Genomic DNA, 13,897 nt, shown 5'->3' on the forward strand with positions numbered 1-13,897 from the left:
ATTCTAGCCCGATCAGAAAAGTGCTCACAAAGCTTGTAAGAGTAAGGGAGATACAAACACATTTATTCTTCTGTATTTTGATCAAGGGCTCTCACTTTGTACTCCAGGCTGACCTTCAATTTGCTCTGAAATCTCGGTTGGTCTTGAATTTGAGATCCTTCTGCCTTGGCCTTCCAGGTACTGCAATTCCAGGTCTGTGCTACTCCACCCTGCTGAGAAATATTCCTTCTATATAGAAACTTAATTTTTTTTCTGAGAAATATTCTTCCCATGAAGGTTAATTTTCTACATAGAAATATCTTACATAGAAATGCATTCTTCAATACATACACTGGCCAGCTTTTAATGGTATGAAGATTAAGACAATTAATATTAAAATGTCTTTAGCAGGGTCTGGTCCTTTACAGTTGTCCTAGTTTAGTTTAGTTTTGTTTTCAAGGCAGGTTTTCTCTGTAGCATGGCTGTCTGGGAACTCAGAGATCTGCCTGCTTCTGCCTCCTGAGTGCTGGGATTGACGGTGTGCACTACCACGACCACCATCTGGTCCTAAGCTTTTTGATAAAGCTGGGATAATTCTCCAAAATCCATCTTCATTTTGATGTTTGCAGATGTCAAATATTGTCTGGTTATTGTTGGGGTCCCAAGTTCTGACATGTGATATTTTTCTGCAGTACAGAGAATCGGCTAATAACAGTCTCTATTTAAAAGTTATTTTACAGGATGGAACTGTAACTTAACACACTAAGCATGCTATCACCACGATGCACAAGGACCTGGGTTCTAGACCCGTTAGGAACAAGAAGAAAAGTTACTTATTTCTCCTGTGCCAAGGTGTAAGTTCGTTTGTACCTCATACCAGAGTCCTACGGATTAGGCATTATTGAATGTAAAGGACTCAAAAGTTAGTAACCATTATCGTATGCATTTCTCATGTCTACATACTGAGGACTCTAAGCATCTACACACCCCTTTTAGGTAATTTATCTGAAATGATGATGGCAGAGCTGGTTCTCAAAACCACGTTGACTAAAGCAGTTAACTTTCTGTGGGGCTTTTGTAGCACTAAAGTTGCAGAACCAGCCGAAGCTGGAATTCCACTGGCACCTGCCGTTCAAGGTGGTGGCCAGACTCTCGGAGTTAATAGGCTTTTCCGCCAAGAGCTCAGGAAGTTACTCGCTAACCCCTGTCCCGGCGACAAGTCACTACAGAGCAGATCCCCGCGGCTAAGGCTCCTCGCTTCCAGAACCGAGTGTGCTCTGCAGGGCGCTTTCCCTAAGGCCCAGGACGGACGCCTGGGTCCGCTGTGCGAACGGAGGCGAGGGCTCGTCCGCCCCCGCACCACGCCTGGCTGGGCTGGGCGGGGCACAGGGCCGGTCCCGCCGCCGCGAGCCCCAACCTGCCCGCCCGACCTGGCGGCGCAGTCTCGCGGGATCGCCCAGCTCTCGCTCCCCGTGCGGCCCCGGAGGCGGTCGAAGCTCGGACGCTGCCCCCCGGCTGCCGGCACGCCGGGGCTGTCTGAAGTGGCGGGGCCGATCGACGCCAGAGACAGCCGCCACCGCCCCCGCCGCCCGAGGTGAGGCGTCCCCGGCCCGACGGGGCGGGCGGGCAGCGGCCGGGACCCGAGCCGCAGGTGCGTCGCCTTGGAGTCCCACGCAACTCCTGGGAAGTGACTCCGGGTCCCCGTAGGCCCGGGACGCTGCCGCTCAGCTGCAGGCCTGGAACAGGTGCCCCGACTCAGGACCCCGGGGTTCAGGGGAGCTGCCGGTGGGAGGTTTACGTGGGTGGAATTCGGGGTACAGGAGGGCACGGGATGAGCGCGTTGAAGGGGAAGGTGCTGGAGGTGAAGAACGATCGAAAAGGAGTCACCAAGCAGGCCCACTCTTTCCAGGGGACCTCGGTCAACCCTGGCAGGCTGATTCGCCTTGGCGGAAAAACAGGAAAAGCACATCCGCAGGAGACTGCTATTGTAGAGAGCGCTAAACTTGAAGAACTCTGTCTGGGTCTTAGGGAATCCACTTGTCCTCATGTTTCCCATGTGGTGAGATGACCAAGGGGCCCCTAAGTCCCCTTTCTTCCAACCACCGCACCCCTTTCCCAGTCCAACTTGTTTATGCCATGCCTCTCTTAACCAGTGTTTCAGACCCTCTAAACCTTCATCAGCAGTTCCCTAGAATTGAGGCTTCCTTAGCAAAATGATACATTCCGCACTCGGGCGGGTGGAAGTGTCTCTCTAGGATGGAATTTTCCACAGTTTTTTTCCCCCCAGCACCAGTTACCCAGCATGAAATTTGACTTGGATTTGATTTTGTGACAAATGTTGCAGATGACACACTTTGGGTTTGTTTTTACAGCAGTTGTCCCAGAACTCATTTTCAGGAAACGGCTTCTTTCAAAATGGTAAAAATAATGAAATGAGGAATTTGTCCATTTTATCTCCAATTTGAGAATCTTTTGATGCGGAAAGGAGCATAAGAGTAATCCAAGCCATGTGGTAATCGGAGTCTGGGGAAGATGGAAGCGTCCCCGTTTCTGTCGGCCTGCATTCTTCTGCCCCTCATAAGAGGGCACAGCCTTTTCACCTGTGAGCCAATCACTGTTCCCAGATGTATGAAAATGGCCTACAACATGACGTTTTTCCCTAACCTGATGGGTCATTATGACCAGGGCATTGCTGCTGTGGAAATGGAGGTGAGTGGATTTTCATGCCTATATTGAAAATTAGTTTATACGGAGTGTTTTTCTCTTAACTATTACCTTTTAATCTTTAAACGTAGTTTTTCCCCCAATCATATTTTTAAAAGTACTTTTGAAAATTAATTAAGCCCCCCTCCCGTTGACAATATTTGGGCTGCTAGTTAATTTGCTTAAAAAAAAAAGGTTGAGTTCATAATGAAGAATGGTTACAGATGAAAATGTTTTGCTTTTCAGAATTTGTGTCATTGCTTCTCTAAGACTGTGATTTCTGAATTTTTAAATTTTCAATGTTTATTTGTTTGGTTTTTCAAGGTAAGGTTTCTCCCGTGTAGTTCTGGCTGTCCAGGAACTCACTCTGTAGACCAGGCTGGACTCAAACTGAGATCCACTTGCCTCTGCCTCCCGAGGGCTGGGATTAAAAGTGTGCACTATCACACTCAGCCCAAATTCTGCATTTTTAAATGGTTGACTGAACATATAGTTTGTATTGCTTGAGCTAAAATGGAAGAAACTTGCATGTTTATACAAAGTACTTATAAATTTATTTGGCTTAGTTTTCCCAAAGTTAATAAATTACTGGAATGTTTTGGTGCTAAAGAGGGTGTTTTACTAAAAGATGACTTTCAGGCATAGCGTGTAAGCATGTTTTCTGTATATAAGATACTTGTTAAAGAAAGCTCACTTGTGGGGAAGGGCAGTGTGACACTAAAGATTGCCTCAGGTGCCTCAGTCAGCGACTCTGGATTAGAGATATGCAAATGTCCCAGGGAGATGTGGGAAGAAAGGGCTGCCTGTGGAGACAGGAACCTGCCCTGCCTCACAGATCTGTTTGGTTGATAAGTTTCATGAAGGAGAAAAAGAAAGAAGACAAGAGTGTAGGTTTTGTAATCTTTCTCTAGACAGGCTGAAGCCAGTCAAGGCTTTTCCTCAGATTGTCTCTGAGAGATGAAACCCCCAGAAGTGTAATCTAGATGGATTTTTTTAAACTGACCACATTTGATCTTGCAGCTTTGAAGGCCTTCCATTGTCTGCTCGAAGAGTTAGTTGTCTGACTACCTCTTTGTAGACTCCTGTCTGGGTAGGGCAGTTTTTAAATACTAAGATATAATTTTAAAAGGTTTACAAGTTGTAGGGTTTTAATCTTTCAGTAGTTTCTCCAAACCAGTGCAAAGTCCCCCTTCTTTTCCATCAGGTGGCAGGGCACAGAGCCCCTCAAATACAGCAAGGTCTCGCCCACTCAGCTACAGCCTCAGCCCTGCAAAGCGTTCTTTTGAACACTCAACAAAGGGTGCAGGGAGACTTCCATTGATTAATTAGAACCATGAGTGTATAGTGGATACCATCAGACAATAATTACAGTGTTCAGTCTGGTCGCCTGTGATGATAATGTTTTATAGTATATACTAAAGCAAGTGTTCGTAAAGCATCTTACTTTCATTTGGTTTCCTCTCTCTGTAGTAGCTATGTTCATTTTAGGCTTGAGTTCTAACAGTGACCTTAGAAAGTCATCACATGGGGTTGGGGATTTGGCTCAGTGGTAGAGCGCTTGCCTAGGAAGCGCAAGGTCCTGGGTTCAATCCCAGCCCCGAAAAATAGAAAAAAGAAAAAAAAAAAAGAAAAAAAAAAAAGAAAGTCATCACATTCACACTCCAGGCCCTTCTTGTAGCAGCAGAGAGCGGATGAAGCCCCTAGGAGTATAATCTAGACAGGCGGGTACTCGAGCTATTTTAAAGGCTTTTGAAGGCAGTGACGACTAGTTTGCTGCACACGTTTTCTTCTTCAGACAAGTGTTTCTGTTCTACTCTTTAAAAGGTTTTGATGTTGTTTTGTTTGTTTGTTTGTTTGTTTTAACTTAGCTAGCTAGCTTCCCAGGTAGTTTCATGTCTGACACCATCCAGGTTTCTGGTGGGAGCTGGAGAGGTGGCTCAGCCGTTTAGAGCACTGATTACTCTTCCAGAGGTCCTGAGTTCAATCCCAAGCAACCACATGGTGGCTCACAACCATCTGTAATGAGATCTGATGCCCTCTTTGGGTGTGTCCTAAGACCGCTACATACAGTGTACTCATATACATAAAATATAATAAATAATTCTTAGAAAAAAAAGTTTCTGGTTCTGAGGGCTGACATCGCCAGTCTCTTCCTGGTATATGATCTTCTCATACCAACCCTCCTGGCTTCCGGGTTGTCCAGGTTTCCTGCTGCACTTCCAGGAAATTAGTTTTAAGATAAAGGCTGAAGAATCCCATGGTGGTTATGGCAGCAGCTTGTTCTTCCTTCTTTTCTTGTCCTTCTGCAAACAGTTCTTGTTTTGAGACAGGATCTACCTTAGTTGCCCAGTCTGGTTTTGAACAGTCTTTGTAGCCCAGGTAGACCATAAACTTCAAATCCTCCTTTTCTTTCCCTCTCAGTGGCAGGGTTAGAAGTCTGTGCCATGAGGGCAGGCCTTCTTTTCTTTTATAATTAACAGGGCCTTCTTGTGTTTTCCAGACTGGCCTGGAGCTTGCCCTATAGCCTGGGCTGGTTTTGAATTCATGATCCCCTTGCCTCCACACTCTGAGGTTATAGGCACTCACCTCCATGCCTACGACAGATGTACTTTTTAGCTACCAAGAATTCCATGTAAGTCAAGAGATTTATCTTACTTCTCTCTTTAAAAATGTGTTATTGTATGTGTGTATATGCATGATGTGTGTGTGTGCGTGTGCGATGTGCATGTGATGTGCCATACATGCACAGTGCTATTGTGGAGGTCAGAAAAGCATGTGTGGGAGTTGGCTTTCTCTTTCCACCATGAGTCCTGAGGCTCAGGACTGTCAGACAAATGCCTTCACCCACTGAGCCATCTCACCAAGGCTGCCCTCACTCTTTCTGAGCCTCGATTTTCATTTGGTGCTAGCTGACCTCTTTTATTGACATTAGGTTGCTAGTCTATGATTACATAAGATAGGACAGTGGCTCTCAAAGTTTAGTTCATAGACAGCAGCAGCTTTGGAGTACTCTAGAGACCGTTGTCTCAGAACAGTGCACAGCTGGAGTAAAAAGCTGTCCCAGAAGATGTGATTGTTAAAGTTTAAGACGCACTAGGTAAACCTTTTCTGGGAGGAGCCACATATTTTCAGTTTTTTAGAGCATGCAGTCTCTGTCGCAGCTTTTCACCTTTGCAATTGCGGTAGGAAAGCTGTGATTAATTCTCTCATCATATGAGAGAATTAATATGGCAGTGTTTCTGTCAAACTTTAATGCATTGGCAAAAATTGGCTGTGGACAGGCCTGAGAGCTGTACCTCCCTAAACCTTTAAGTGCTTGAACATGCTTTACAGATAGTATATCATGGAACAAATAAACATTATTGTGCATTCTTAATGTCACCTAAGTTCTAACTTACTTTCCACATGAGTTATTTTATTATTTATTTATTTGTGTTGTGTGTTGGGGATGCAGAGGACAGAGAGAGGAGTATGGTGGCTTTCTACCTTATTGTCTTGAGACAGGATCTCTCATTAAGCTGGATCTTACTCAGGCCATCTAGCTAGCAAGCCCTTGGGATCTACCTGTCTGCCCCTGTTCCTGGGATTACAGGCACACACAGCCACACTAGCATGTGGGTGCTGGGGATTTGAACTCATATTCCCATGCTTGGACTCTTGCTGCTTGCGGTGGTTTGAAAGAGAAAGGCCCTATAGGCTAATGTGGGTGAGTACTTGGTCCCCAGTTGGTAAAACCATTTGGGAAGGATTAGGAGGCATAGTTTTGCTTGGAGGGGGTGTATCATTGTGGATGGGCTTTGAAGTTTAAAAAAGACACCTTTTTTAGTCTTTCTTTCTCCCACCCCTCTCTGCTGCCTACGTGTGATCAGTGAGTTCTCAGCTACTGTTCCAGCACCATGCCCGCCTGCTGCCATGCTCCCTCCATGATAGCCATGGACTCTAATTCTGAAACCATGAACCATAAATAAATTCTTTCTTCTGTAAGTCTCCTCGGCAATGGTTTTATCACAGCAATAAAAAGATCTCATTATATGGCTTTGTCTGGCTTAGAACTTGCTATGTAGACCAAGCTAGTCTTCAACTAACAAAGATCCACCCACCTCTGTCTCTGGAGTGCTGGGATTAAAGTCAAGTTTATCACAAGTCTAAAGGATCTGACAGAAAGAGCATGGCTCTTCAATTTTGCTTCAGAAATTGCTTGAAATAAGAGACTTCAGTCCCCCTGCCCACATTTTGTATTCCCCTTCATAAGGTCTTTTGTGTTACAAAGAGTTAAGTTCTGACTCTGAATGGTAACTTGGCTGTATAAAAAGGGCGCAGCCCAGTTGAACTGTCCTGGTGAGAAAGCAAATGGCAGCTGGCTCTCCATTGTGTTTTCTGTCTAGAGCTTTGCTTCAGAATTTAGGAGGTTGGCATCCTGTGAGAGGCTGACTTCATACCGTAGGACTGACGGTGATCTGGGGAAAATGGAAACAGGAATAGCGTATTATTATTTGTTGAGGTCCAGAGTCATATATTGTGTTTGGACCAGCATGTGGCCATTTATCTTTAACAGTTTAAAGGAAGTGAGCCATAAACCTTTTCCTTTCCACATGTTCAAATGTACTGTTAAAGAGTGGATATCCAATTAAAAATAAAAGGAACGGACAGGGAGTGGACCAACAGATGTCTAAGAGAAAAGGGTGTCTGTTGTAGAGTGACTCTTTTTAGACATTTGCTGTTTTGTGCCTTTAGAAGGATCCAGAGGACTCTGTCCTGCCATTTACCACCTCTCATTCTGTGCTTACACACACACACACACACACACACACACACACACACACACACACACACACACACACACGGCTCTGAAAGAGACTGGCTTAGTTTGAGCCAGCCACTTTGTTTTTTAGGATATACTGTGTAAAATGCCTGGAGCTGTCCCACAAGTGATAATAGGAATCATGGAGGTGAAAGAAATGCTTCAGTGTCCTTCAGTGTACCCTTCAGTGTATCCTTCAGTGTATCATACCTTCAGTGTATCCTTCAATGTCCTTCAGTGTATCATATCTTCAGTGTATCCTTCAATGTCCTTCAGTGTATCATATCTTCAGTGTATCCTTCAGTGTCCTTCAGTGTATCCTTCAGTGTGTCCTTCAGTGTATCCTTCAGTGTATCCTTCAGTGTGTTCTTCAGTGTACCCTTCAGTGTATCATACCTTCAGTGGCCTTCAGTGTACCCTTCAGTGTATCCTTCAGTGTATCCTTCAGTGTCCTTTAGTGTACCCTTCAGTGTAACCTTCAGTGTCCCCTTCAGTGTATCCTTCAGTGTCCTTCAGTGTCCTTCAGTGTCCTTCAGTGTATCCTTCAGTGTATCCTTCAGTGTATCCTTCCGTGTATCCTTCAGTGTGTTCTGGCTGCTACTGTATTTCAGATGCAGAGCCACAGCTCACCTTCTTTTGGGATGCGTCCTGGATCTAGGAAAAGTACCCTGACTACTTCTAGGTCTACAGCGTATAGGGACCTACATGTGAACAGAAAGGGCTCTGTGGATAGGCTCAGAGCTCCTCTCCTGTTTCTTGGTGTCCTGCGGTCTGGGATGCTGTTGTTCAAACCCTCTGAAGAGCCCGTCCCTGGGCTCTTGTGGTCATTGTTCTCCTTCCTGGAGAATGTAGAATGCAGGTAGTGGTAGGTTTTACTTCTCCCTTTTGTGTAGTGTATTGTGTCCATTAATATTAATTGAACCTGAATTATGGCTTTCCCAGAATTATGGCTTTGCATGTTGGACAGTTGCCATGTAAAATATGGCACACTATCATACCAATTTTCCAAAGGAAATAAAATGCTATAATGCTCCCTGCCAAAAAATATCTTCAAATAACAAACCTCACATACAAAAATAGTGTGCACTTTTAATTTTATTGTTTCAAGTCTCATTTAACATTTGTTATAAAAAGCTGACTAGCCTGAGATTGAACACATTGATAAAAGTAAGCAAAAACTCAGTAATACAGTAATTGATTGATTTTTCTTAAGTCAGTTGTTCTCAACCTGTAGGTTGTGACCCCGTTGGGGGGGGGGTGTCAAAAGACTCCTAAATGGGTTGCTTTAAACCATCAGAAAACACAGATATTGTATTATGATTCATAATTAATAGTATTAAAATTACAGTCATGAAATAGTAATAAAAATGATTTTATGGTTGGGGGTTACCACACATGAGGAACTGTATTGAGGGGTGGAAGTGTTAGAAATGTTGAGAACCTCTGTGTTAAACAGGAGTAGAGCACATACGTTCTAACCGGAAAATTTGAATCTGCAGTCGCTTGCCAAGTACCAGCAGGATTCTGATCCATGCTTCAGTAGCAGGATAGATGTTCTTCGGCATGAATGGAGACAGGGCCCATTCAAAACAGGGGATTTGTTTTATTATTTATTTTATGGTATGGGTGTTTGCATGTGTGTCAGTGAGCCCCATGAGTGCCTGATACTCTTAGAACTTGGGAATTCTTAGACAGTTAGAAGCTGACATGGCTGCTGGGAGTTAAACTTGAGTCCTGTGGAAGAGCCTGTGCTCCAGCCCAGACTAACACCTCTTTTTCTCAGTGCCTCAGTTAAAACCATAACCCAGACTTTTCAGTACCTCTAATACCACTGACCCCAGGTCCACGTTCTGGATTCCCCTGTTATCACTGTGACATGGGGAGCTACAAGTCCTTTTCTGTATCTTTCACTGAGATTAGCTGGTATTATCTTTCAGCGAAATATTCAAGTGCATATATCAGTAAATACCAGAGACACTGTTCAATTAGTGGGCACACAGTAATAAATCAGTAAACCTCTGTGCTCTTGTGGAACTTCTGGTCTCTTGGAGAAATATAAAACCATCTGTTTCATCTTACCATTTTTCATTATAGTTTTCAGCATAGGTTTATATTCTTAGATTGCCCTTTGCCCTCAACCGCTCATTAAACAAAACCAAGCGCACATTTAAATCCACTTTAATATTATTCTTGCTCTGATAATTGCTTCATTTCTTTTATGTGCGTTTTGGTTATTTCTACTCTGTAAGAGGACTCCTTGGGTTTTTATTTTCTTCCTTGGATAGGGTACCTGCACTAGTTAGGCATCCACAGGGTGGATATTTAGTCTACATCGTCAAGAGCTTCCTCTGCATGGAAACCTTTTGGCTTGCAGTCACACAACAAAAACATTGGATATTATAGGCTCATTTTGGGGAGAAAAAAAAAAGAGTCCCATACTGCCTTTCCAGATTCCTAACCACAAGTTCTTCCATTTTCCAAGTGAAGGTGCCTGCCACCAAGCCTGTTCTTAGTGGGATCCCTGCCGCCCATGTGGTTGAAGGGGAAACTAACAAGTTGTCCTCTGACCTCCAGGTGCATACCATGCCCACCCCCCCCCCACACACACTAAATTATCTTTTAAAGAAAAAAAATGCCCTTCTTGTCATACCGTTAGCTGTATCCATCAGTGTGGCTCCTTATCTCAGACTGTCTGTCTTTCTCCTGATAGTATGGATAAGACCTAAGAGTTAAAGTTCTATTTCTCAGGGATATGTGCGTAAAGCTAACAACATATAGTAGTTTATCTTGGTTGGGCCAGCCTGTATAAACCTGCCTGTTATTGACCCTCTTATCAGTTAGTCAAAGGGAAGCTTCCACAGAGCCATCAGCATTGCTGCTGGTGTTTATTTGCTGGTCTTGTGGTGCTGGTGCTTGAATGCAGGTCTTGGGTATGCCAGGCAAGCTGCCCAAGATCGAGACACACCCCAGTTCAGTGACTGTAGGGGAAAAGCCAGGAATATGGCAGAAGTAGACACTCTGAGAACATGCAGGATATGCTTCTGCTTCTGCCCCATGTCTTTAAACTATGGGGAGCCACTTGAAGGTGGAGAGCTGTGGGGACACCTGACATCATGAGTGGGTGAGTTTGAGTTTCTAGTTCAGGAGAGGTGATGAGGGTTGGCAGTCGAGATGATATTTAGATTCTGTAGATATCCCATTGTTTTGTTCAGTCCCCATTAGGAACCAGTAGCAAAACTAAGGTGAAAATTCCCTTCAATTCAGTGGAATTAAACCCATTTACTTGTTCTTAGTCTTACCATGGATCAGGGGTCTAGGTCTATCCTCATCATTTTACATCCTCAGTGTGACTGTGGTCTGATGTCTGTGACGTGGTCATGTGGTTCAGGGTCTCTGACAGGGACCTCGAGATGCAGAACTGGAGAGCTGACTTACTTTAAGGCACTGGTTCCTATCTGACAGCCTTATCAAGTAGATCTCTGGCTCTAACCCCAGTTCCCAATTCAGTAGATCTGTGATAGGATGGAGAATCTGCATTGCTAAGGAGTCCATGACAGTTGCTGGTGCTCTGGTCTAGGGACAAGTCTAGGGACTATTCTTTGGGAACTCCTTTCTATAGCGACTTAGCCCAGGTGCACCACTGATTCTTCTGTGTGCCGGAGAGAAGCCTGGCAGGCGAGACCAGCATGTGTGCTGGTTTGAGTAAGAAAACTACGTCTGAAGAGGTACCTTAGTCATGCAGTTAGAGTTGCTTAAGACACCTGCAGCATTAACATGGGCAAGTAGTAGTGATTACTAATCTCAGAAAGCCCCACTGACCTACATTATTGGTTTGTTTTTAAATTTTCTATCATGATAGGGAAAAGACCTCTTGCTGTAGAATGGCTCAGCTGAGTTCAGTTTCCAGCAATACATGGTGGCTCATGCCCATTTGTAATGGGATTTGATCCCCTCTTCTGGTATGCCTGAGAAAAGATCTCTTAATAGTTTCTGTTTTCTTCCCGTGATAATGTTTGTAGGAAACTAATATGCTTTTACATCCACATGTTTGCTAGATATGGCTATTTAAGGCCTCCAGGAAGAGATTTGGTAGATGATGGTGGGTAGATCTGGAGGTCCCTTGCCCATTTACTGTCTGATCTCCAGAAACCCTGTTTCCAAAGCTAACATCAAGTCTAGACTCTCTGAGAAACAAGCTCATATAATATATAAAATTGTGTTCCTTCTTTTTTTTTCTTTCTCTGGACCTTTAGAAATAAATCTTAACAGTGTCTTGCAACTAATTTTAGCTTTTTGTTTCCAGATTTTATTTTGATTTGACCCTCACAGATCGTACCAGAGTGGACCTCTTGGTTGAAGCATTGAAGAGTGAGGGGATTGAACAGAAAGCTATTTCCTTTCTTCTTACAAAGTCAGGCTTCCCAAGGAGGATGAGCTTCCCTCAAGGGCTTTGGGCTTAGAGTGCCGCATGAAACCACTGACACACAGCCTTGCTCAGAGCCCTGGGTCACTCTTGCTTCCCTCACACTGTCACTGATGATTTATGTGACAGAAGCATGCCACACTGATAGAACTTGGCAGCCTGCAGGAACAACGGTGTACTCGGTTTTCACTTGCTTACTACACTCTCAGTCCTTTGTAAGTCTGTGCTTTACTCCGGATGAATCATTCTATTCTCTGACTAAACGTTCCCCAGAGCCCTCCCTTCACACCACCATCTTGTGGTCTTCATTCTATTTTTCATTTCCCTGGTGGCAGCTCCTCGGTTGTCTCCTGTGGTCTTTATTGGACACATCCTTCTCCGGTGTGCCAAGGATCCCAGAGGCTGCAAGGTTGACTCGATCTGTCATTTACCCGTCATGTGCTGCCACATTCCACCTCTGACGATGATGGGATGTTTACCACTCTGCCCTCCAGTTAGGCCTGGGACGCAATTCTAGATTTCCCCACTTACTGAGATCACTTATAATCCATTCTTTATGGAGTTTGCATACTAGTCAATCTTTTGGCTTATTTAAGCTAAAACAAAGCAAGAAAAACAAAACAACAACAAAAACCAGATGGAGCTTGAACAGCTAATAGACTCCAGGCTGGGGAATCAGATTCGGACTATCTGGAGGGATAAAGGAGCCATAACATAGATAAGATCATGTCAAAGGACGTTTGTCACTCATGCCAGGGCTTTGAACCCCGGACCCTCTTTATGGCCCTCCAGAGGTGTTTGGTCCCCTGCAGCTGTCTTACCCAATCTGTGTAAATCTCTCTTTTGCCTACTTTCTTTCTAAAAAACATATACCTAAGGCATCCAAATGGCCAGCCTATGGGTCTCATGCCAGAATGTGTCCCTGTACCCTCCTCAGACTCCCCAACATTTGCTCTAACAGAACTGCTGAATAGACAGTGTTCAGACTAGGGCTTGGCGAACCAAGGTTGTTCTATTGCTTTGGAGTTTAGCTCTGATGCTCGAGTCTCTGTTATATTCTTCATAAACTCGAGCCATCATGAATGTGCTTAGAGGTCATCTAGGAATCTTCTCACATTTCACTCTGAGAATGAATACCCCAGACTCAGACAGAATTACCCGTTTAAAGTGACACATGTAGTTAATGGTAGGATTTAGTTAGAATTAAAGCACTGGCGGCATATCGGTTGAGATTAGTAAACCAGTCCTGTGTCCTTGTCCTCACTCGCCATCTGTCCTAGTTTAGCTGCTTTTGCTTTTGTTCATCAGCACAAAGTAGAGGTGAGAATTCCTCCTCCCGGTTTCTCCCAGTCCTTACAGTGCCAGCTCTGTCTAGGGTGTCTGAGGAGGGCTGACCCTGGAAGGAACCTACTTATCATTTCTCTGAGGATTAACACTGTCAATAGCAGGATTGTGTTAGTCATCATTAAACCCAGACTCTCAAAAGTGTTGTTGATCCTTCTTTGTTAGTGTGTGGGTCTCTTTGAGAATTCAATAGAAAAATGTAAAGTGCGTGAGTGTGCCCTGAAGACAGGCCTGCTGAGGAAGCTGACTTGCTTCGCCAAGCAGGAAAACCAAAAAGCCTAGAGAGAGTGTGGAGTGTGGAGTGTATCAGAGGCATACATGGTGTGTTCTGTGAAAATACTCGGTTATAATATCATGGAGTTCGCTCTAAAACTGAAGGATATACGAAGTAGCACAGGTCAGGTTTGTAGCCTTTGCATCTAAAGGTTTGGTTTCCAAATATGGGGTTTGAACATTTGGTGGGAAAATGTTGATTCCTAACAAGATTTTACTTCAAAAGGTTGGGACAACATTGGCATCCGGTTGATGGGGTCATGTGACTGCTGCATTGGTTCAACAGTGGCTGACCCATGGCTTAAAGTAGTATTTGTTTATGAAGTATTTGTTCCAGGTTTTCTGTGCTTCAGGAGGTCTGCAAACCGTTAGAA

The 13,897-nt window shown here is 44.3% G+C and overlaps 1 protein-coding gene across 7 annotated transcripts in view; it reads left to right on the plus strand.

Moving 5' to 3' along the window:
* Positions 1 to 1,433: 1,433 nt before the first annotated feature.
* Positions 1,434 to 13,897, plus strand: part of Fzd6 (frizzled class receptor 6) — a 31,770-nt gene continuing 19,306 nt past the window's right edge. The window contains exons 1-3 of one of the 7 annotated variants that reach the window (XM_039078519.1): positions 1,435 to 1,573; positions 1,889 to 2,038; positions 2,352 to 2,688. In XM_039078519.1, coding sequence (XP_038934447.1) covers positions 2,512 to 2,688 — 177 coding nt within the window. In that variant the 5' untranslated portion in view covers positions 1,435 to 1,573; positions 1,889 to 2,038; positions 2,352 to 2,511. Of the gene's footprint in view, positions 1,725 to 1,815; positions 2,689 to 13,897 lie in introns of those variants that run through there. The other 6 variants (XM_017594684.3, XM_039078520.1, XM_063263073.1 and 3 more) reach the window with 6 other exon arrangements.

This window comes from Rattus norvegicus, chromosome 7 (genome assembly GCF_036323735.1).
Source record: "Rattus norvegicus strain BN/NHsdMcwi chromosome 7, GRCr8, whole genome shotgun sequence".
NCBI classification, from domain to species: domain Eukaryota; kingdom Metazoa; phylum Chordata; class Mammalia; order Rodentia; family Muridae; genus Rattus; species Rattus norvegicus.